Source organism: Syngnathus acus, chromosome 14 (assembly GCF_901709675.1).
Source record: "Syngnathus acus chromosome 14, fSynAcu1.2, whole genome shotgun sequence".
NCBI lineage: Eukaryota > Metazoa > Chordata > Actinopteri > Syngnathiformes > Syngnathidae > Syngnathus > Syngnathus acus.
In genome coordinates, this window is record NC_051099.1 from 8,623,901 (window position 1) to 8,649,424 (window position 25,524).

Sequence of the window (25,524 nt, forward strand, 5' to 3'; positions counted from 1 at the left end):
TCAAGACAGATTTGTTCAGATGAATTGTAAATCTATGTGCATGAATTGTGGTCACAGGGATTAAAAGTTTCTCCCACATGTAGTGTGGCCACAGGGGTGGCTGTGGCCACCGCCTAGCTCCGCCCCTGCATTCATGCATGCCAAGGTTAAGAACATGAAATGTCACATAAGTTTCCAGCACATCTCTCAAAATGAACCCCTAAACATCCTTAAATACCCCTTGGAGGTACAATTTATAGTGATATAATTTTCTGGCTCACTCACCTGTGCCATATTAACTACCCAACCACCCCAAGGTGATATTGAGTCAATGTAACATGGGGTAGAGGCAGCTTTGCCAGATGGATGCGCTTAGGTTTTTAGAGAAAGCATACTGTATGTTTCTTGCAGACCAGCCACCAATCTCATTTTATCCAAAGCTCATGAGCATAGGTGAGTGATGGAATGTAAATTGAACGTTAAGAAAGTCAGCGTTTCTGTCCGTCTTAGAAAGAGCGAGAACACCGCTCGCTGTCATGGGCTCGGAAATGGGAAACACAAGCTTTTTTCACCCCCACCACAGATTGCACCTTTAGGAAGGTACTGTTTGTTTGTGTAGTACCATTTATGATTAGGTGCAATTAAGTCTTGTGACTGAAATTAAATCCAGAGTACTATTAATAAAAAAGAAAAAGAAAAAAACAAACGCGACAGTCAGCTAGCTACATTAATAGCTGCTATAAATAAATAAATAAATAGAATTACGCAATAATTAAATCTGCTGCAAGCTTTCATTTCAATTTGTGGACCGGGGCTGTCACGGAACAGGGCTTACTTATATTGTTTGCTTGTTCATCCAACCGTACAGTGATTGACTGTGCCTTGTAGAAGGTGTTGTCATCCTAAAATAGACCACTCTAATCAGGTTGCTAAGACCTCACTGTAGGGCAAAGATGGTCCATCAGAGTGCTTTTATATTTACTCCAGCATGCCACTTTTCTATGAAGCAATCACACCCAAAAGGCATTTTGCACCCTTGAAGCATGGCCAGACCACAAGTTTCAAAACATTTTGGATCCCCTAATGCTAAGCGAGGCGAAAATGCTCAACAAGTACGGCCGAAAGTGCAGAAGCAAAGTGGGGGAGAAAAAATAGGTGGCAGCTGCAGGGAGGCTGTGCAGCTGAGAGCTCTCTGACATGATGATGCTATTTATTAAGAGTTATTTATGCAAGACTGAAGAGGTGATGGATAACAAGAGCACTGCCAAGGCTCTCTTTTGTTTGCTCGGTTCCATTGGTCAGCCCCATCTGCAGACGCAGCCAAATGACAGTGAGCGTCAATGCGCACACATGCGCTCATACAAATCAGGCTTGTTATTTACGGCGTGTATTCGTTTTTCTTAAAACGTGTTTTATCGGTAACACGTACAATGTGCAACGCGTTTGTTTGCGCAGGCCAAGAGCAAAGACTGTTAAGATCTTGCTGGAGGCCTAAAATCTTTGACCTCAATACATATTTTGGTCTATTAGCCGTGAGCAAGGAGCCCCGTGAAATGTGACATGGCCTCTTTTTCTGTTTGTGTCGATAATATATGCGGCGCACAGGTGCATTAGTGAATAAAATGATACAACCTGGACCAGTGAGGGAACACTGTATGACATTTTAGGCTTGTATGTAATGTAGGCCTACTATAAATCTTAACAAATATAATCCAATATAAATCAACATACATTGTGCACAATAAAACTGTAGGACTATAAAAATACAAAAATATGCTTAATATGTATTTTTAAATTACTACTCCAGCTGCCCTGTTTTTCTTCTGCATATTTTTCTTAACTAGAGCTTGGACTTTTGGGAAAGCAAATTCTCATTACTAGTGTACATCCTGAAATAGCAGCTAATGCTGTCACAGACCCGCCTCAATTAATCACAGTTCACTTCAACAAAAGCCCTCATCAAATAGATGCCTCCTGTTTCCCTGTTTGAACAAATAACAGGCTCTGCTATATAGTACAGTCGCTGTAATTAACTTTACTATCGCCACATGTCTAGCACAATTTAGTTGGACACACTACACACTTCTAGTGAACATTAAAAAATAACATTTATTAACATGTTGGGCGCCGTTTTACATTTTGGGGAATATGTGCAAAATGGTCCATTCTGTCTCAGGGACGTCATATTCTAAAAATACCCCGTACATCTAGCTTTCTCTTTGTCTGGGGAATGGGATATTCTGGCTGTGTGAGGTGCAGGTGTGTTCAGTTGTGATCGTCAGAAATTGGATATGAAGGGGACTGCCAGCTCAGAGTATGACCTCATTAATTACATCTGTCAGTGATTCCCTGCAGAACTGTCTCTTGCTCTTCACATGCTGCCACTCAGCCAGCCAACCAGTCAGTCAGGAAATTCTCTGCCCGGGGTTAGACAACCTGCCGGGCGTCTGCCCATAATGCTGGCAGGTGGGAGCAGGTGAGGAAGGGGGGGTGTGGGGGAGTGATTGCGAGTGGGAAAGAGGCAGGAAACATTAAGATGGGTGGTGATGGGGGGGGCCGCTATAGGGGTGAGAGGCAGCAAGCCAAACAGATGAGCACATTCATGCAAACTGGATCGAGACAGGCACCTCAGCGCCGTGCAGCCGGAAGAACTTGATCTTTATTTAAATCCCGAAATTATATCTGATTAAAAATTCATAGAAAAGCGTTGATATGAAAACTGGGTGCTGCCCTGTGATGTCTAATTGGTCTGAAGGTTGCCAGCACTTTGAACAAGGCCGGACGGAGAGTTGCGACCGACTGTGTGCTTGGAATGAAGATGTGCGTGTTTACCACCCACTCACCCTTCATCCTGCTCTCTTTTTTCGCCCCCTAATGCACAAAGACTGTTCAACCTCAGCAGTTAGTGCTATCCAATAGCTTTGTAGCAACCCGACCGACACAAGCTGTATGTTTTTTTTGTCCGCTATTTCTCCGTTTTCAAGCGCACTTGAATTTTTCCTTTGGATGCTCGGTGTGCCTTTTGTGGTTTCAGGATTCATTTTTCAAGTATTGCTGAACCTCAAAGCCATTTCCTTTTTGTCTTTTTTTTTTTTTTTTCTTGTGGGATATAGAAAATGGATTCTGAGACTCCACCGCTGGAGGTCCACTGTAGCCGATTGTATGAGAAGCCTTGGTTTATTGGCCCGGCCTCATTCCCGTTAGACATGCGTACCCAGACACACAAATGAGCACGCATGAACACGCGCAGTTATGGCGCTCAGTGGCCGGGCCCTCCTGCTGCCCCAAAGCATGGAATACGACATTTGTTTGTTTATGCCTCGTTTTCCTAGCCTGAACTCTATTAACATTTATATTGCGGCAGTAGGTGTTGGAAGTCCCTCCTGCAGTGGAGGGAAACTCAGCTTAGATGGGAATGAGCTTCGGTCGGTCAAGCCTTCCTAGGCATACTCGTGTGTTTATACCCAAATCATCCAGCTATTCCCCAACTGCCTCTTTTCTGTCTTGGTAGTTTCTTCTTCATATCATCCTTTTCCTCAGCATGTCTCTTATGTGACTCTTTAAACGTTTATCTCTCTCCAAGGTAAATTGATTGCTTGGGAGAAAAAAAGAAAATGTTGTGAGAAATAGTTTAGGATTGGGCAGCCTGATTGTGGATTAGCATATGAATAGAAGAGCGACTGCTCATCATGTTAGAGGAAGCAGAAGCGTTCTGAGAAACATCTGCTACACAACTGTGTTTCAGATGTTTCTCATAGTTTTTTTTTCTTTTTTCTTAAACAAGTTTCTTGCTGGTAGGGTAGGGCAGGGGTGTCAAACTAATTTTTTTCGCGGGCCACATTGTATAGTCATAGCTTCTTTCGGAGGGCCATTATGACTGTCAACCCAAATAAATGTATGAGCATCTCATATTATATACAGTAAAAGCTACAAAACAAACTGTCAAATAACTCGTTTTCAAATCAGACCACTAAAATCTGGTCAAATTAAAAAAAAAAAAAAAGATATTATTAAAAGTGAAGACAATTTGCAATTCTAGTAATGACACACAAATTTTACTGGTTGTAGTTTATAGCCTTGACATTTTAGAAAAAAAGTCCACCTGTTGCTAAACCTAACTCTTAATTCATAAATATTACCATTATAAATATTAACTATTACTAATATGATATGACTAATATTTTCTATATTACTTGTATTAGTATTATTCTTGTGTTATGGGCCAGGTGTAAAGTTGCAGGTGGATTTTGGCCCTCCCTTGTTACCGCCGCAGTGTTGGTTTATAAAAGGAGCTCTTGTTTTATTTGATTGCCTGACACAAGCTGACTGTAGGTACACAACCCAGATGTAATAAACCTTGCTAAATTCACATGAATGCAATTTTATGTCCAGATTTCACAAAACGACACTTACCTTGTTGCCCTTATTTCCTCCACAGTGTTGTGTTTTTTTTCTCAAATTAAATAGCAATACGGGGCTGAGCTGCGAGTCAAAACACTTATTTTTGTACGTGCTTTGGTGCTCCTGTGACTGTCTTGTCATGAGCTTCTTTTATGCTGTCATGTCATGGGCTTAGCTCCTTCTCAGCAGACCTACACAGCAGTGGGAAAGCTAGTTTACATGCATAATTAGCTTAATTGTGTCACGCTGCATGCAGCCATAGCTGTATGATACCAAGGTATAGAGCCAAGGTGTCTCAGTTTAACGGCGCTGTGTTGGGAAGGTGACAGGTGTGTTTATAGTGTGTGTATGTTGTAGCATCACAGCAAGGCATGGGATCTGAATGAGCAAACCGTTGATTTTAAATAATAATAATAATAGATGTAAATAATTGCTGTTGGGGTGTGATTTTCTTTCTTTCTATTCAAAAGGCTCAAAAGCCCAAACAGAAACTGTAGCAATGAATTGACTACGACTGAACTTGCTGGCAGAGTTTCTCCTCATTGAAGGGAAACCACTGAGGGTCTTGTCGCCAGAATGTAATGTTTCCACTCGTTTACTGCATTTATTGATTTTACCACAGCATTGTAAGTAAACAGCAAATTATGGGCCTCCAGTCACTTTATCCAATGAACTATGATTTTGAGGTTTAATTAAAGTGGACTGTTTTTGCTTTTCGGTTACATTCTAGCTTTCTGACCACATTTTGTTTTGAATAGTCACAGAATAGGGAGGGACAACGGCACAATATGATGATATCCACTCTAGCATCTGATTGCAGTTCAACGTTGTTTACTTTGTGTTGTGGCCTATTCATTTATATAGGACCAAGACAGGACTGCTCACTCATTGGATATAAATATACTCGAAGCGAGAGCTTATATTTTGTCATACTTGTGTTAGGTAATTCATTTTGCTTGGGCGCTCAAGACACTTAGGGCCCTAATGTATTCATTTATTCTAAAAATATCGTCGTACCGCCAGTGACATATAGTGACAGGTAGAACAATGAAATGCTCCTCCATTAGATGGCAGAAGGTACACGCTGTGTATCCACTTTTTGTGAATCCTTTTTTTTTGGGGGGTGTTTTTAATATCCACCTTGACTCAATAAAAGTCAGTAAACGACTGATGTGTATCACTTACGATACCCCTCATCCCCCCAATTTATCCAATGAGTCATTTTTCGACTCAAACAATTGCTATTCATGTTTTGTCGTCATAATGAATTCCAAGTTAACATTTTAATATGCTGAGATTGAAGTTAACTATCAAGTTAATGTCAGCGGTCTTGTGTGCGGCTTCATACATTAACAAAAGATAGCCTGGAGGAATGTGGCTATGCATCTATTAACACAAAATGTAACATGCTCATCTATTCTCTGGCCTTTGCACTACGACTATGCATACTTCTGAATTTTGCCTGCAGCCCCATTTTGCTTGTTTTCCCAGTGTATCAACAACAATTTGTAACCAGATGTAAAATGTAAAATCTTCTCCTTTAGTCTGTACAGATGAATGCAAATGCACGCTCGCTGTACATAAATGCATATGAATAAGTGTCCACTGACTTTGAAGAAACTTTCGGGGGCAATACATTGCACCCCCTGAAAAAAAAAAAAGATGATTTTCTCTCCCCCTTGTCATCTACACCAGCTGTCCGTGTATTTTCAGAGTTCACACTGCAAAGGGTCTTGTGCCATCAGGCAACTTGTGGTTTGTTCTGCACTTCAGTTCCCTGGGCACACACAAAGTCTCTCTCTCACAAAGAAGAGCCAATTTTTCTGCTTTTCCTGACTGCACTATGCACCATTTTTCCTGATGACTTCCTACAGCCAGCAGCAAAGTGTCACTTTCTTTCGATTTGCTAATTTGCATGCGATCCCTTCCCCAGCATGATTCTGGGCATTCGTGCCCACAAGCTGAATGTCAATGTCTCCTCCCAGAATACAAATATCCCTTGATATTGTATGTCATGTATACTTCTGGACATCTCTAACATTTGATAATACCCTTGATATTTCCCTGTATTTTTATTAAATACCATCGTGCATGAAGTGTCTCTTTCTGAAATGCCTTTCATGCACCTGAGATCAAGGCTTGCCTGTGCTGTTGAAAAGATTCATTACAATTATTGATTTTTAAATGATGACAAATATGTACTTTGTTGCATCTTGAATGAAAACCAGATTAGTAAAATGCATCAATGTGAGCAGGACAAAAATTCTCGTCTTGGAGATTTGAAGGCAGCCAGAGACTGAGCAATATAGGTGATCTGCCATGGCCTCGTCTAATCTGATTTGCATGCCAGAGAGAATTATGTAATTGGCATTTATGCAGAACAAAGAAGGATCAGCTCATGGAAAAGAAGGGTTTTCGTGCAGAACCGTGTGTCTAAGCCTGTTTTCTACAGATCTGCACTATCGACGGTTGGCAAAGGAGCACACAGACATGAAATCATGCTGTGTGCGCGTGTGTGAGTTTGTGTGTGTGCGTGATACAAATACAGTAGATGAGGGGTCTCAAACTCCAGTCCTCGGGGGCCGCATTCGTACATGTTTTCCAAGTTTCCCTCGTTAAACAGACCTGATTCAATTGTCAGGCTCCTGCAAAACGTGAGGATGAACTGATCATTTGAATCAGGTGTGTTTAACGAGGGAAACTTGGAAAACATGTAGGAATGCGGCCCCCGAGGACTGGAGTTTGAGACCCCTGCAGTAGATAGAAAGTTTTATTGGTGCATACTATAATAATAATAATAATGATGATTAAACAAGAATTTTTGTTCAAATGCATCATTATAAAATAAATTCTAGAGCCAGAGGAGGCCAAAGTGTTTGAAACCTTTTGTCTTGAATGCCCTAGTAATGTAATTAGCTTATATGAATTTCATAGCAATTATCACATTTCATATGCATAAAGGAATTCATTTCATCAAGACATTTTTCTAATTAAATATTGCCCAGAGGGGAAGATGGGAAATTGGGAAACTTGGGGTACTCTTTCTAAAAAACATTGACAACCAATCATTTTTAATATTATTATTATGATTATTGGCTCCAGCACGCCAGCGACCCCCGTGGGGACAAGCGGTATAGAAAAGGGATGGATTATTATGATTATTATTATTATCATCATCATCAATATTTTGTTATTTTATTTGTTTTTTTTAAGCAAGAACAGGCAAAATTTGCGAAGTCGTATTGATAATCTCTATAACTGTGCTGAGTAACACATGGAACTGCCCCAAATCCGGAACATGGCCTGAGGCCAAATCTCCCAGAGTCAGTGGAAGATTTGTGCAATGTACTCTAATCTGACACACTCTCCCCGCACCTCCTTTTTCTCATGTCCGGAACCGTTGATGTTTGTGTTGGTGCGCTTGCGCGCACGAGTCAAATCCAAACTAGAATTTCATCTTGTCCAAAGCGAGCCGTCAGAAGCCCACTGGACTGTTTATTAGTCGGCCTGCCTCCCGTGTGTTCAACTGCCATGTGCATTTATGTAAATGATGTTTTCCTTCCCATTTTAGGGAGCGTAGCCAAAGGAAAAGTGAAGAAGCAGCAAATTCATAAATAAGAATAGTTGATACGTTGGCATAAATGTGCAGCCTCTAAAACGCCATTCTGTAAAGGTCAAAATATTTGCTGGACAAAAGGGTGACTTTTTTTTTTTTTTCTACTGAATTGATAGAAGTAAATGTGGGAAAAAGAAAAGATCAGACGAATGCTGCGCTAAAGCTCTGATAAGCTTTTATGACCCTGTAAAAATGAGGCTTCATTCTCATTTGTTTTAATATTAGTGGACGTTAAATCGAGGGATAAAAGAGCACTGTGGCCGCCAACGCTTTAATGACTCAAATACTCAGAGGAGACGCTCTGTCTGGTCCCTGCAAATATATAATGCACACGTTGTCGCTAACGGGAATATTTTTTAAATTAGTTTGACCATTTTAATAACTCAGTGAAGCTGAACACATTTCAAAAAGTATAAAATTTGTATCACGATAACTTGAATCATGTTCTGAGATCCTCTTTCTGTCGATGATCCATTTCACGAAATCCTCAGAATGATTAGCCACTAATTTATCAACCCATGGCTTACAGTAGCATGGCCATCCGTAATGCATTAAACACAACAGATACTTGAATAGGTAGGCAGTTGTTCAACAATTGTTAAAAACAAAAAAAAACATTTTCAAAGCTTTGATTTCAGACGGAAAGTGGAAATACACTGTCACGTGTGAAAGTACAGTTGAAATGAAAGAAGTGTTCCACCTTTGTGAAATGATTTACTTCTAAGCTCTCGTGAGTCCATGCTGGGCTAGGGCACATCATTGTTTCAAAGTGCATCAGCGTGGGCTTTAGCACAGGTATCGACTGTACCGACCGGACCAAAAATACTGCTTAGCTGTCTGAACGGTGTCCCTCCCCTAATTTCTCCAAAATGGTACGACTAAATACATGTGGACATAAAAAACCCATCATCATCCACTCAGTATTGTTTTTACCTCACATGTATTGCCCAGACTAGCGGCAAAGCCGGTGAAGCTGTGAACCTTTGTTGATCCCTTATTGCTCTTTAAAATGCTGAGCTGTCAGCGTGAGGCAGGTGAGGCACTCTGTTGTGCTCACTACTGAATAGACACAGTAGGTCAGGAGTGAATGACAGCCCGAGGTTTGGGGTCAAGCCGACCACCCTGCTTTAGCTGAAGAGTCAATTACACTGTGGGTGGGGTAGCTGGCCGGGCTGATTATGTCCCAGTGGCTTATTGCTCTAAGTGGTGCACGTGGATAGTGTGTAGGAATCCATATTCCGAACGGCGTCACACTTTTCTTTGTTGTGTTCTAGCCGCACGAAAACACAGCGTTTAACTCTTCAACCAATAAGTATGCATCATGCAGTCATTCTCCAGCAATCTCACATTTGGATGGTGTATCCTTGAAGGATTGAGTAAAGCTCATCAAAGAAAAATTGTGGAGTGTCTTACATGCTGCTTTCAAATGAGTGAATATTCAAAGCCATTCCTCTTCCTGGGAGGAAATGAAACTTGCACAACAAATAGAGAGCGAGAGGATTTTCTTGGTCTCATCCACTGCCCGCCCGTGGGGCAGAGATGGAAGATTTGGAGATATGCTGGAGATTGTTTTTGGAGAGAGGCATTTCAGGGGGCTGTGCACTCCACAGCTGCGGCCTCCACTAGCCATGAGGAGTTTATTTAATTCCCGAGAAGAGGGCGCCAAATATCTTGAAACTCCTCAAAGTCGAAATGTTGCGCACTAGTCTCCTTCTGCTTTGCTCCAATCACCTGCTGACAGCTTGAGCTCGGAACGTCAAGGACAGTACACGCGGTGAAGCATCGGCACACGCAGACAGCCGCAGTGTAAACAGGCACTTTTACATGACATCCAGTCAAGATGATTGCGCTTGCTCTACCAAGCATCACCTGCTACGAAATGATTTTGTATTATACAGCGGCGGCGGTTGCGGGGTGTCCGTGTAAGTGGACAATGGTCCAGCTCGGGGGACAGACAAAGTTGAGCCTCGCTGCCGAGTTATTCCGAGCCTGCTGAAGAACTGCAAATTATTCCACTCATTTTTTAGGTTCCCGTGAAGCATGACCAAAAAAAAAAAAAAAAACTCAAGCGCTTCAGGCTCTCACAGTTGCCCTCGTGAGAGAAGCCTAGAGACTTAGGTTTAAAGTTGTTCGGCAAACACTCAACTTGATGAGCATTAATTACATCAATTAAGTGAGGCGAACAAAACCGCTTTTGTCACAAAGGCGCTGCCAGAACACAATCCTGTAAAAGCACAGAGATGACACTGAACATTAGTTACCGCTACACCAACCTTTTAGATTTCAAATACACGTAAAAAGAGGATATTAAAGAATGGTATAATACACGGCATAAGCCCAATTATGTCATGAATGACTTTTTTTTTTTTTCTATCCTCAGAAGGGTTACTGTGTGTTTAAACACCAAACACTTTTGTGCTGTGATAGTGTGAACCCCGATCAGGCTTGTTACGTGCTTTCTGAACGATCCGATGTCACTAAATGAGAAAGACATATTCAGCATACCGTTCAAATGAAACCATTCTAAAGCATCGCTGCTTTAGTATAAGCCGAGTGCTGCAATTAACTCTGTTGCCTATTTGAAACTCTTAAAACGTTCCCCTCTGCTCTTTGTAGTTTCAACTTCATCACAGAGAGCAAAACAATCAGTGATTCATGCAGGGTAGCTTTAACACACAATTTGGACATGAATTAAACTGAGCTCTTAAAAAAAGGTAGTGACGCTCTGACCTGTCTGCGTATTAACATTCTTTTGTGGCCACTTGTTACCTGCACGGTACTCAACCTCTCTCTTGATTCACCAAAGGTCGTTTTGGCGGCCTATCCTTTGCCAATCTTGTCTTGGTGAACCGTTGAAGGATTAGGCCCCTCTATGCATCAGAAGGCAAGTTGAATTCCTGTTTGTCAGGATGTTGAATGATTGATGACCTTGGCTGCTGTGCATAATGATGCACACTTATAAGCGTTTATTTTTGGAACACAATGATCCACATAATTAACTTTGTTGAACAATAAATTGTGCTTCCATCATTGTGACACTTGACTGAAGTTTGTTTTACTTGTAAATGATTTACAAGGTTGGGACGTGTTGGCCACATACAGCTGCGTTTACTTTTATAAACAATGATGCCTTCCCCATTTAGAGGGAAGGTTTATGGTAACTTCTGGACGTTTACATGTTCGCTGTCAAGTGGGCGAAAAAAAGGGTATTAAGTCAAATTTGAATCTAGACTCAATTATGACTTGCAGCATCATTGTGCATTTGGAGGCAGATGGTGATTGCTGTTTGACAATCATACAAGCAGGTTATGGCAATGCTTTTTATTGAAAAAAACAACAACTACTATTACATTTAAGTGAATGACACACTCATACATAATACACAAAACAGATTCATACTGTTCATTTTGTTCGAAGTGCATGTCTGTCCCGCTGGGTTTGCATTTCGAGAGTGCACTTTTAAAAGAGGCTTAAAAAACAAAACAAAGGTATTCTTTTATGTGACCTTAGCCTCTCCTGTTATCTCCAGACTCTTTATCTGCTTCTCCTCCTTTTGTTGCCATGTCAGTCACACAACCACAATTGCAAAGATGGCTGATCCAGGATCATTAGTTGCATTGTGTTCACAAAGTGTGTGTGTGTTTGTGTGTGTGTTTGTGTGTGTGTGCGCGCGCGCGTTCGTGCATTCATGCGTGCGCGTGCCCGCGTGTGCGTGTGTTTATCAGAGAGAGGCAGAGTGTTTATGTGTAAGGTGCATTGTTGGAGTGCCTGTCAAAAAGCCATTAATGTAATTGGAACTTAAAATCCCATTTGTTTTCCCCTCTAGTGCTTACTGTCAGTACACAAGTCTGGGACTTGTGTTAAAAATCAACTTTTGTTATCAATATCAGACGTCATGGAAGAGAGCGTTATCTTATTGAAAAGGCTGCCACTCAAACGCCGTCTCTGCTGCAGGAGAGATTCCGTCAATTGTGTAATGTTTCTAATGCTCCAACACTGTGGTGACATTAGCTTTAGTGTTCTCTTTCACTTGTCAAATTTAGAACTAATAAGAATTGAATTGGTATACTTTGCCATTTGCACCTTTCAATGGGAACATTTCATTCCTACTTGAAACCGATACTGTTGCACTGGTTGTGCTTAACCACCTTCTGAACTGCATGTATCATCGAAAGTTATACTAAAAATTGAAAAACAAAATAGCAAAATGTCTTTCCTTTCATTATCATTTAGAGTGAAAAATATTAATACACAAATAATCTGCACTTTTCTGTCCATCTGCATCAAAATATGTTTTTATAGTTTTAAGTTTTAAGTTTTTAAGTTAAGTTTTTATATGGCCTGACCTCCCCCCCCCACACACACACCCACACCCCGACACAAAGTTTTAGTATAAATCATTTAATTCGGTTTTGCATAATCCTACAAACAAACAGCCATGAAAACATGCCCTCCTAGGTTGAGGTAATATGATTCAGCATGAATCAAATCATAAATTTGATAGGGTCCATTCAATAAAACAGACCCAGATGAATGTTCATGCCACTAACACATTTATTTAGCTATTTCTAGCAGGTCCAAATGAGCTTAGTTTCAGCATCCACTATGTTAAGTAGATCTCTTCAATATTGTAAAGCCATTCCGTGTCTCCTAACCCTGCAGTAAATTTGAAATATCCAGCCATGTTCACAATACATATGTTCAATGCCATGAAATGACCTTAGCATGCTCGCTCAAACCTCCCACAACTGGCCAGAAGCTTGCATCTAATTAGCATAATCTTCAATGTTTGCAAAGAGCGCTCCTGGCGTCATCCATTTCACATTTGCCACGTATTGCCGTAATGTTTGCTTAATATCTGGCCTGTGCCTAGCGATGGCATGCTGCGTTCATTGTGAATGCGGCGTCGCTGTGCAGTTTGGCTATAGGCCCATGCATCTCCAGGGCCATATAATCAGCTCTAAGCCGCTTCTATCAATCTTCATAACGGCAGTGGGCTGAGGAGGGAAGTGCAGCTAATCACGTCTAACTGGCCCCATGTTCGGCTTGGCAGTGGGTGTTATAGCGAGGCCATATGCAAACGCATGTGTCCGTGACTCGCGTCTCACAGGTGGCTGGTACGGGCGGGAACGGGCCCGTGAGTGGCTTCTACTGTAGGTTAATATCCGAGTGGTGGCCCTGCAGCAGTGGCAATCACAGCTCTGATCAGAACGGCGCTTCAAAGATGTCTGTGCTAGTCCAAGCCAGAGTTGTCATTAGCTTCTGCCCTGTGCTTGACAGCCTCTCCCCTCCCCCATACTTTCTCTCTCTCTCTCTCTCTCTCTCTCTCTCTCTCTCTCTCTCTCTCTCTCTCTCTCTCTCTCTCTCTCTCTCTCTCTCTCTCTCTCTCTCTCTCTCTCTCTCTCTCTCTCTCTCTCTCTCTCTCGCTCTCTCTCTCTTTCATTGTCTCACACTCATATTCTGCAAATGGCCGCTGTAATCCTGTCTGCTTGCTCGGGCTTGTCACTCCACATTTGCACTAAGCATCTTTCCTTCCCTCATCTCCTTTGCTCTAATTGTATTGTAATAAGCAATTACCAATCTATTTGTGCACACCAGAGCTGAGATTGGACCACTTTTTTTTTTTTAAAGGGACAAGTGGAAGGGCCGGAACCGGACAAAGGCGGCGGCGGCCCTCGTCTTGAACTGTTGCTCGACAAAGACGCCGTTGCTCCTAATCGCTGGGCTTCCTCTTTTCCTATGCTTCTGTTTTGTCTCCCATGCACAGAGGCCTCCAAAGCCGACATGATTGTGCCGGTGTTTGTCATTTATTGGCTGTGTTCTCCCCCTTCGTGGGTCTGTTCTAGTGATGCAAATGAGCAATGGCAGTGTTTACCTGGCCATGTTCTGCCTGCATGTGTGTGAGCGCCTGCACGTCGTCTCAGGCTTTGATCATGCTGCATTGCATTGACAGATGCTCTCTGGTGCTTTCTGGTTGCTTATGAGCGAGGCGACAGACGGGATCTGAACGCAAGTAATTATATCCCTGCACTAGAACCATAACAATTGTGGCTCCTGCAACAAAGTGTGATGGCTTTTCGCTATCTGTCCCATTATTTTTAGAGATGAGAAACGACATTGAAATCCCTAGCCTGTGTGGGCCTCCGTGTTTACAACTGTTTATGAGCCTGTATGTGGAAGAGGTGAGGGCCGTGATAAAGGCTTACTTACACCTTGCAATCATAGCTTGATGGGTGACCTCAACAACGCAGGTTTATGAGGGCAGTGGCTGGTCCAAAGATCTGCTAACAAAACTTAATAAGGAACAATAAGATCTCAGCAATGTCTTACTAATTCACGCCAAGATTTTGTTAGCCTCCTGATCATACTTGTCATAACATCATAAAGTGTCATAGATTTTGGTGGGACAATTCATCCGGCAGACTAAAAGGCAGCCATTGTAAACAAAAGGGAGGAAATAAAGTACTAACTGTTCTAAAAGCAAGACTTTAATTTGCAGAGTGTTAAAGGCAAATTACGAATGTTGTTGGAGAAAAAGCTGTAGTGCTCAATCTTGAGTGGTTCTTTTATTAGGCTCATGTAATTTAGGGCTAATTTATTTTGTAAGTGCAAGTCCGTTGGATATGTTGCGCTTTGCAAGGATATCATAGATTCTTCCCGTTTTCTTAAGACAACTGTAACTATACAAATACCACCTGGTAGGGATACAAAAATGGAATCTTGCTTCAAACTATTTTGACTTTGTGGCTCACCACCATCAAAAGCCAAGACCAAAATACATTAGACTACATTAGCGGTGCAAAGAGCAGTAAAGAGGAGAAACGATTGCCGATGGCCCAAAGGTTGGCTGTATTTAACCACCTGAACACTGGATCAATCCAGGCCAACTAAATCCCATTTAATGTTGAATGATTGTCATTACTAAATGTTTTAATATTTTCAGGTCATACTTTATAATACAAGTAAACAGGAAAAAAATCGGTATAAATCCAGCCTTTGAATCTCGAGTCTTTAAGTTAACTTGGTTGTGTAATATATTTGATCGTTGTTAAAAAAAGGTAGGTAATTGATGTGGAATATCCAAATAGATAGTGTATGTTGCGATTTCTCTCTTTGCACCATAAATGGTGTCATCTTACACCTTTGCCAGGAAAACTGCTAAATGTCGTTAGCACCATCTGCCAGTCAACCACGTGGCCCTGAATGGAGTTTAAAAGACAACATACTGCTGCTGCCCGAGATTTGCAAAAATATGTTGTTGCCTTTTTTTTTGTCTCTGAATCCTTCTGTCTTCCATTTTATTCTGTTTCACACTGTAATCATCTCGCCTCATCCTTCTTGCGGAGTTAATAACATTCACAGCTTCCCTTTGCGGTTTGTGTTCTCCATGTTGGAAACACTAATAGCTTTTTGTCGGTGCATCATGAAGGCTCTGAATTTTGTTTGCCGCCACAGGTCGAGCTCCTGAATTTCTACAAATAGTAATATTATAGCGTGTTGCAATATCAGCTGCGGGCTTATCTTTTTCATCTTCCTCAGCACCCACAGTAGTTCTACTACCCCGCTGTTATTAAACACAGTCAAAGCGGCAGCTCAATATTCTAAGGATGTAAAATGCTGTGCATTATTTACACTCCGTATAAATGGCACAAAATGCAACATGGAGCAGTTTCCATTTCTTCCAGTTTCCATTCACAACCATCAGAGGGCAATTACGTGCATGTTCTTGCTTTCAGATGGCGGTTCACAGTTTTGACAATAGCAGTTTAGTTCATCACAGCTCGGTTAGGATCGCTTCACCCTGATGAGGAAAAAAGAAAAGTATTCACGTCTTCATATCACTTTGAGCGCGTACAAACCTTTCAAAGGCTATTCACTAATTTGTAATACTGAAAAGAGGCTGCAGCTAGTCATGTCTGATGAATCTCGCAGAGGGATTCTTTTCAGTCACATGGCTTTTTGCTGTTTCCACTTGTCTGACTAGTCATCACTTGTCCGTATTTCCAATTATAAGAACAAATGTACACTGTTGCTCGACAATATATTATTAATGTTGGCACGGTGGACAATGTGTGTAAGGCAAATATTTTGAATTATTTGGCATTATGCATTTGAACATTGTATGCCAATTTGAGTTTGGTGGGTTATTTCTTAGATGTAACATTTTACAGAGAGCCCCACAGCGGCAGGAGCGTAACGCAGCTGTCCCCAGGAGAAGCATCGACGGCCACAACGCTCTGGGGCCCTCATCCTCATGCACTCATCGACATGAATCAGATTATAAATCAGATGATGTATTTGCATCAAAGCTCCAAAACAATTAGGACTTGAGTTTGTCACAAATGTGATGTCTTAACAAAAAGTAACCTCCCAATTGAGTCTGATAGTATAGAACCATGCGCCATAATGTCTTCAGTCGCCATGGGAACCAAAAAAACAGGACAAGTAATTGTGTTATATCGGGCGGGAGTCAGCAATGCCATCAGCTTCTCAGGAGAGAGACAAGGCTGAAAACTTGACAGGCTGGAACGGGTTTGATGGAACAAGATGGAAAGATGACCAGGGGATGGGTGGCCTGGAAAGGCAAATGGGACAAAAAGCTGATGTAGCGAGGCAAGGCAACATGAGCATTGGCTTGTTTATTATCTATTTCTTTATTTTACCTTGATTTGCAAAGATAAAAGTGAGTGATGATGATAAATCCTCAGTGCACAGTGGGCTTATCAGCAGCTGTCTGGCCCGGCCAGGGTTGCCGGCGGTGGCATCCAAGGCTGATAACCCCCAAGGTCTGAGGGATGATGTTGGCAAGGAGGAGGGGAAAGGCGGATGATGCAGCTGCCACCACCGACCACTTCCTCGTTTGGCATGTTGATGTATTACAAAGGGGGCAAAAGACAGAATAGTGATTAGCTTCGCCCCCTTTCCGAAAGTTGAGTGACACCAAACTTTATACTGACGAATGTAGTGATGAGCACGCACTGAGCAATTAATATTGTCACCCTGTTGTCAACGTGATCTGTATTGCTATTGGCTTCAGTTTACAATCCAAGTATGCAAAATGAGATAACCAAGACCCTCCAATAAGAATATGGATTTTTTGGGGGGGATTTGTTTTGTGCTCCTTATGAACTTGGCACCTTCAGTTTGTCACACTTGATAGTATTAAATGTGTAACTTTTTTTTGCTGTAGTAGCCTGCCGGACCTTTACTCCACCTCCAATTTTATTTCTTTTTCTCAGGCAATGTTGATGATGTGGGTAACAATCCTTCATATTGTCACTATTTGGAATTAAATGAGGCTTTAATGCACCCTGATTCCATCAGCACTCATTAATTTGTTTTGTTGCTACTAAATGAAGGCTGAAGTTGTTGGACAAAACCTTTTTGAGGATGAGATGTGGATGTTGTCTGGCAGAATAACAGAACTGTGTTTATTCCCTGCCCCCACCCCTTGTCAAAGCGTTCTGCCTTGTGACCTTGCTTGCTACGAATACAGAATTTCAAATGGTGGTTTTATTGTGTGCATGTATTCAACAATGCCTGTGTCCTTTTATTAGACGTGGCGGCCATTAAAGATGCTGTGCAATGCATTCAAAGTTTTACCTTACTCATCATGTCTTTGTTTTTCTCACAGATGGTCACAAGAACGAAGAAAATATTCGTGGGTGGCCTTTCAGCCAATACAGTAGTGGAAGATGTGAAGCAGTATTTTGAACAGTTTGGGAAGGTAAGGCTTTTAATCAATATTTTCATGTCGCAAAATCATATTTGAGTGGAACATTCAAAGTTGATCTGTTGGCTTTGGTCAACCAAGATAATTTCATTTGCAACATTGTTTTTGTTTTGTTTCCTAGAGGTAATTTCATTTGCAATATTTTTTTTTGCTAGAGTCCAAACTGTCACCTTAACCCTAACCAAAATGTTATTAACAGAAGTTTATCAGCCTTAATAATAGCATTGGTTCGATACTAGCTCGGCCTGAGAGTGCACTGAAACAGCGCAACACTGGACACTAACGGAAACTTTTTTTTTCACTAAAGATATACTTAAAGGTATTAGCCTTCTTGCGTTATCTTCTTTTTTCTTACTTTTATCCTTTCAGGAAAATATGTCGCGAGAAGACACCTAATTCCAAAGTGAAAGGCAGAGCACAAATGCAGAGTTAATCCTTTGAAACTGGCTGAAATTAGGTCTTTTAAGTTCCACGTGATATGCTGACTGATGCATTACGACAGCCCCAAATTGTGCAATATTCATTTGAAGTCCAAATTTGACAAGCTTTTTGGAGGTTCCACTTCTAAGTTCCAATGGCAATGAAATGGTGGGCTAGTATTGTTGCTGCGCGCTCTTTGTTAGCGTTGTGTTTGTTGTCTGGTGCAGTACACTGTTGTGAGACCGGTAACCCCCCCAGCTGAGTGAGGCATATTTTCATGCCCTTTAATACAAGGACACCAACATGGCTCACACCCACACACATGCACACAAACAGGCTTTGATACAGTGGCAGCATTTCACAGATAATTTCCTCACACTGAGTGGAGATCCATTTCCCTCATGTCATATTCCACATCAGTCAAGGTCACCTTCAGCTGATAGAGTCTCTGTAACATCAGCACTTGACCTTGAGTTTAAACAGTTTCCGTGAGGATGGATTTTTCATGGGCACATAATGCGCCGTGTCCTCAAGGAGACAAAAGAGCTGTTATGAAATAATGGAAACAGTTATTTTTGGTTCAGACCCAGTATGCAAGCATCTCACCCCTCCTCTAAAGGCGAGCTCGTTGTTTTCCTGGCTGGAAGCGAGCAAGGTGAATGTCTTTGTTTGGCTCCTCTTCTCTTGAGGAGGCTTGGAAGGCCCTCGCGCGGCCCGGGATGGTTTATTTCCACAATAGAACCCGGTGAGCAAAAATCCAGCACGGCTTTGCAATCAATGGATCCGAAAAAGGGCTCAAAATGATTTTTGACTTGATTGAATGACATAATTGACTTGATTATACAAAGTTCCCCCCTCCCACTCCTTGAGTAATCCTCCAATGCTTAGGAGGAAACAAACAAATCAGACTGATTGAGTAAGCTCTTGTACATGTTTTCTTGGATAGCCTCCTTGTGAATGCCTCCATGTGTCTTGCAGTACTGCTCTCGCTTTGCGGGAGTGTTCCAGCGATTAAGCGTATTTATACGGCTGCATGATTAGGTGTGCGTCTGTGCGTCCAGGTCTGTGGAAAATTAAAAATCTCAGGAGGTATTGGGGGCAGTACCTGTAGAGCAAATATAAAGCAACGTTCTGTTTTGTTTTTCTCTCTGTTCCAATATTTCGACTTAATTAACTTATATTTATGCTATTTTTGAAAAATACAATGTATGTCATGGTGATTAATTCACAGTCCAAGAATTATTCATACTATGATTGTATTTTGAGTTTTTTGATAATTTTGTATTTTTTGAATGGCTACCTTATGGCTGGTAATAAGACAGGAAAGTGGCAGGAGACTGAATTAATTCATAAAAAATATAAATCAACTGAAATAATGTCAAACATTGGTAAAACGGCACCTTCACTTCCGCTGTTGGTCAACTTAGATGAAAAACAAAGGAGTGCTGAAATTGCCAAAGACACAAATTCAAAATGAGAAAAGTCTTAAGGATCATGGAGCAGTGAACTAATCGCTCAGCAACGAAACGTGTTGTAAAATTACAACCGCCCAGTCATTGTAAATCAAAAGCCAAACTATGTTGTCATAGTAAAGGCTGAATTTGTCTCACTAGATTGCGCAATTGTCAATCACAGACGCATACAAGAATGAGAGCCTCTACACTGAGAGCACAGTGAGTCCTTTTGCTGTGACGTAGCAAGATGCGTGTGTGTGTGTGCGTGCGCGCGTGTTCGCGTGGCACCATAAGCCAATTATCAGGATGTGGTCTGCAGAGGTGTCGGGGGGTTGGGAAGCGGTGGAGGGCAAACAGCTTGTGTGGCCACAACTGGGTCAGAGGTTCTGTGGGTAACCTCCGCATCTCACCTCCTCTGACCTCCCCTCTCTGCCACCTTCGTCCCTCTCTACTCTGTCCAGGGGTGGGGTTGGGGGGCGGGCGGGCGAGGGGGTTCAGTTTCCATTGCTCCGCCACATCAGTCTCAGAGTATTAGTCTCCCCTCAGGTGTCAACGTTAAGACGCAGCCTGCGTTTGGCACAATTTCTTTTCCGCCTTCATCAGACGCTGCAAACGTGGATTGGAAATTATTGCATTGCATTCAAGTGGAAGTGTGCTTGTGTTTGACTGATTATAATACTCAGATGGATCTTATTACCTGGCTAATAGTTAGCACATCCTGCCACCTATTTTGTTTCTCAGGGCTGCACATTAGCCATGCGAGCCAGTTGAGGAAATCTTATGGTTTCCTTGTACTCTTAGCCAGAAGCTGGTCCTGCTGAAAAGTGAAATCATTCATCACCTTGGTTGAACTGTTATTTGCTTTGGTCCAAGCTTATGTATTGCAATAGAATACTACCGTCTAAAGATCTTTCTTGTTTTTACACTAGATTATTTACTTCTCAAACCACGTGATTATTTTTAACTGAGTAGTTAAGAACGTGACCTGTGATTGAAGAACTTGCAGTTGGATTCACCCAACGTCCATATTGTGTGCCGCTTATGTGCCTGTTTGGGAGTCACAGCAGTTGCTGGCACCTATTCAAGCTGACTTGAGGCAAAAGGCAGACGACACTCTGGAATGGTTGCCTGGCCATCAGAGAGCGATTTTTAAGAGCACATTGAGTGAGAATTAATCCCATGTCAACTGCACAAAATTGCAATTTATTTCTTAAATGAGTAAATCCCATTCGTGCAGCCATGCATGGATTTTTAATGTTGTCGAAATGTAGGTGATATGCTGCTTGTCATTCCGTGCCCCTTTTTTTTCCCATTTATTTTAATTTTTTTAACGATGGAAGTCAATTGACAACTAATTCATATTACAACATGCAGCTCCAGAAAATCAACTAACAACTTCAACTGTGTGATCTAGCTGCTTTTCTTTCCCTAAATAATGACATAATGGTGGTGCTGCAACACCTTTCGACATCCCCATTCCCACCCACTCTCCCGTCACAAAAAGGTTCCACTGAGGCAAGCAGTTGATTAAAGTTGGAATTTGGTGTGAAGACACCTTGTCAATTTGGATGCGGCGTACCAGCTGAGCTCTGACCTTGCCCTGGCAACGACAGAGCTCACCACAGTGCAAAAGGCATAATGAGATTGGGTGACTAACGCTTTGGTCTTCATTGGCTTATTTTGATCAGCTTTGAGTGCATCCCACACCGGTCTGGTTTAGCCCGACAGAAACGAGTCCTGTTCTCCGAATTGGTCCGCCTCCACTTCAGTGACTTGGCTTTGGAGCGCAGCCCTCGAGCAGACTTTGATTTCCATCAGCGCTACTTGCTTCCATGTCACTCGGCTCCCACAATGGTTTCTTTATGTCGAGGCCATCCTGGTTCTCATGCTCCACCGGTCTAGAGCCAGGTCCTGGAGGTGTAGCTAAATGGGTGGAGCTTATCCAGTTCACTGCCACTGGGCTTATGAGGGATAAAGGTAGATACAAAGGTCACCACTGAGTCAGACAAGCACAGCAGTGCGTTGAGTCCGATAGGATGATTGAAGTTAAATAAATGTCAATTCACCAACCTGAGTGTAAGATGGAAAACACAGTAAATACACAGCAATATATTTCTAGAGTCATGATGACAAATGATAATAGACATGTTTTTCTCTCATACACAAAATAAAGCGATTGGGAGAATGAATTAGAAGCATCAGAAACAAATTCATTGGTTAGTGTGTGACATTTGTTCTGGGGCTTTGCTACTTTAATACCACAGCTGACATTTTGCATGGTCTTAGAGTTTGTAAATGGCATCAAAATAACTCTGCGAGACCATCTGTGAAAGCTTTATGAATTCACTCTGCATACCTGCTAAGCGTACTAACTTGCATGTAGGGATATTTGTGGTTTTCAAATGTATGTCAAGTAAGAACTGGCTGGACTATATTATTGTGTCATCTGTCATGTGTACCTTGAACATAATGCTGTGTGTTCAGTTTGTCTCAAAATTGTGCCTTTGTGGATTAGTTTGTTGGAAAATTGCACTAGTCCGTCAGAAATGTGACTACAAAATAATGTGGTGGCAGGCAGTATAGTTATGCTATAAGTTCCATATCCCAATTATTGAGAACAACATTTGAGCCTTAATGGCATAATAAATAAAATAGATAAATAAAACCATATATATATATATCCAGTAATCCCTCGTTTTTCACGGATAATTTGTTCAAAAAACCACCTGCGATAAATGCAATCCGCCAAGTACGGTCACCCTCTCATCTGTACGTTTTGTTTTTATCTGTACATTTTTTGTGTCAATAAATGTATATGAAACCATTTAAGTGCATATTTTATTATTAGAACATTAAATAATTGTTTCAAACGTGTAAATAATACATTAATAGTATAAATAACGTACAGAAAATTTTGCATAAATATTGAAAATATAAATATACGTGTGTGCGTGTAACATGTTAACAAAAAGTACTGGGCAGCCTAACGAGTTAGTGGAAAGATGCTAATTCGCGACGAACATTTGGAGCAATACTGCATTGTCGTAAAGGTTAGACACATGTGATCGTTCATTTCTCTTGTTAGGAGACCCACTTACATCGTCAATGACTCCTGTACCACTGTAACCGACATATGTACACGAACGTAAAACAGGAAGTAGTATCGCCTGAAAACGGCCTTAAAAACAAATCACCCTACCTCAAATCAAAGCACGGCTGAATAACACAAATAACATGGAGAATTCTTAACACAATATGTAAATATGTTTTTAGAACAACTTTTATTATTATAATTTTTTTATAACAAGGTACAAGTGTACGTACTGTAAATATGTTTTTAGAACTCTTTTATTATAACAATTTTTCTATAACAAGGTACAACACTGTAAATATGTTTTTAGAACTCTTATGATAATTTTTTTTTATAAAAAGGTACAAATGTACGCACTGCAATTGTGTGGGCACTCCTTGCCTTCTGCTGGCGTGTGGGCAAGTTTTGTGCCATAATTCCTCAATTTAGAAGTTTTATTTTGACTTTTAAAGTTTTTTTTAATTTGGGAAAAGAAATCCGCGATGTAGTGAAACTGCGATAAACGAACCGCAATGGAGCGAGGCATTACTGTGTGTGTGTGTGTGTGTGTCTGTGTGTGTGTGTGTGTGTGTGTGTGTGTGTGTACATACACATACACATACACATACACATACCATCATGGCTGCTCTGCTCACATACATACATACATACATACATACATACATACATACATATATATATATATATATATATATATTAGGGTTGGGAAGATTCACCGATATGCATCGGAAAATCGATACCACCTGTAAGATGCAGTTGCATCGATTTGCAAACGTCTGCATCGGTAAAAACGCACAAAAACTCGAGATGCATCGTATCTAAATTATTTGCATCGATAAAAATTGATTAATATCTAGAATTATAACTTTTTAGAAACGGTTCTCTGGGTTTCAGTCACTCCTATTACTCAAGTCTCTGCTCAAGTCTCGGCTCAGGTCTCACGCGAATGGGCGGGTCCAAACTGGCCTTCTTCGAATTGTACAAAAGCGACAAGTCAGCCAGATAGATAGTTGTAGAGTCTACAACATGCACTTAAGAGAAATCTTAATTTTGGTTAAAGGTTATACTTATACCCTAAAGTTCCAGAGAGACGTGCAATTAATCACTCTCTATGTTGTACTTCCTGTGTTTCAAAATAAAAAAGCACAGCCAGCTTTAATGCTTCAAGTGCCAAAACTTGAACTATGTATTCCATGGTGTATTTTTCTTCTGCATTGCATCGTATCGTATCGCACTGGATCGCATTGTTTTAAAATTAAATCGTACTGTATCGCACCGTATCGCAGGAGATGGGAGAATCGTATCGCATCATTGGCAGTTCCATGAATTGTGAATGCATCGAATCGTTGGCAGTGTATCGAGATGTGTATCGTATCGCTTTGATGGTGAAGATTCCCATATATACATAAACATACACACATACATACATATGTATACACACACAATAATAAATTAAAGAAAATGCCATTAAATTATGAAATTTCAAAGAGTTCATCGCTCAGAAGTGGCAGTTCCTTAAATTTATTTTTAAACATCACCATACTTGAGCATTGTTTGAGATTTTGACTCATGTTATTGTTGAGTTTAACACCTGCAATGGAAATACAATAGCTTTTCCTGGTTGATTTGTGTTTGGGCAGAATATATTTGCTGTCATTATCCCTGAGTTTGTCATCACTGTTTTTTAGGTGAAAAAGCATTTGAATTCTTTTCGGCAAACAGTTTTGCTTCACTTTAAGCATAATTTGTGCAGTTTGAAAGTTTACCAAATCTTTGAATTTAAGAATTTGTGATTTAACACATAGCATGTTAGTATGTTCAAGGTAATCAGATTTATTTATAATTCTAATGGCATTCTTTTGTAAATGCATGATTTGTCCTAAAGAGCTTTTGTAGTTGTTTCCCCATATCTCTGCGCAGTAGCTCAAGTATGGTGATATTATTATAATATATGCAGTGATTTGTGGTCAAGAAAATATTTCGCCTTATGCAAGATAGAGATATTTTTTGCCAGTTGGTTTTCAATGTATTTAATGTGATCTGTCCAATCTATATGTTCATCTATAATTACACCAAGAAATTTTATTTTTTCGATTCTTTCAATTATGGTTCCCTCCATTTGTATTTGAACATCAGTTAGTTTTCAACAATTACCGAAAATCATAAGTTTAGTTTTGCTAAACATCCAATGACATCCAAGTGAATGCAACTGTATGGCTGAGTTGCCACTAATACTCTATTTGCGATTGCAATAATCAGTTTTGGTCTTTCCGTCTGATGGACAACAAACTAGTCATTGAATGTGGACTTTTCTGGACTCGAGTGACGAGCACTTTGATGAGCAGAGCCTCTGACATGTTCACGCGCTGAGGCGGAAAAACACAGATGATTAATGCAGAAAAAGATGCACTTTAAAAGAGGGAAAGGAAGCTAATCAAAAGGCCACAGTCCTTCATCCCACTTCCTCGGCTGGTGCAGGTGCACATTTGCATGCCATTTCCATGGTAGCTCACAGTGACCACTAGCACTCCACCGTTTGGGTGTCCATCATCGGCCGACCTCCTGTGATTGTTTTTCTCGCCGTCGCAACTGACCTAATCAGTTCGGGGATATTGTCTGGTTCCAGTGATTATAAGGAGTGATCAGAGCAGCCATGATGGAGCTTGTGCCTCTCTGTCCCGATTTCGCCAGAGGCTTCAATCTCATTGCAGTCACTTGTAGTTAGTGACTGAGACTTGCCGAGAGAAGGGCAGAGCAATATAAATGAATTGCCTATGAATGTGGCGATGCTAGTGCTGTGCTGCTGCGGGGACACATGAGGGAAAAGGAA

General features: G+C 41.1%; 1 protein-coding gene across 10 annotated transcripts in view; it reads left to right on the top strand.

Annotated features, from left to right (window-relative positions):
* The window catches only part of LOC119133937 (RNA-binding protein Musashi homolog 2), a 187,196-nt gene that overhangs the window by 31,442 nt on the left and 130,230 nt on the right, over nt 1–25,524 (top strand). For all 10 annotated transcript variants that reach the window (XM_037270257.1, XM_037270260.1, XM_037270261.1 and 7 more), the window contains exon 6: nt 17,631–17,723. In XM_037270257.1, the coding sequence (XP_037126152.1) occupies nt 17,631–17,723 (93 nt within the window). The remainder of the gene's footprint in view (nt 1–17,630; nt 17,724–25,524) is intronic.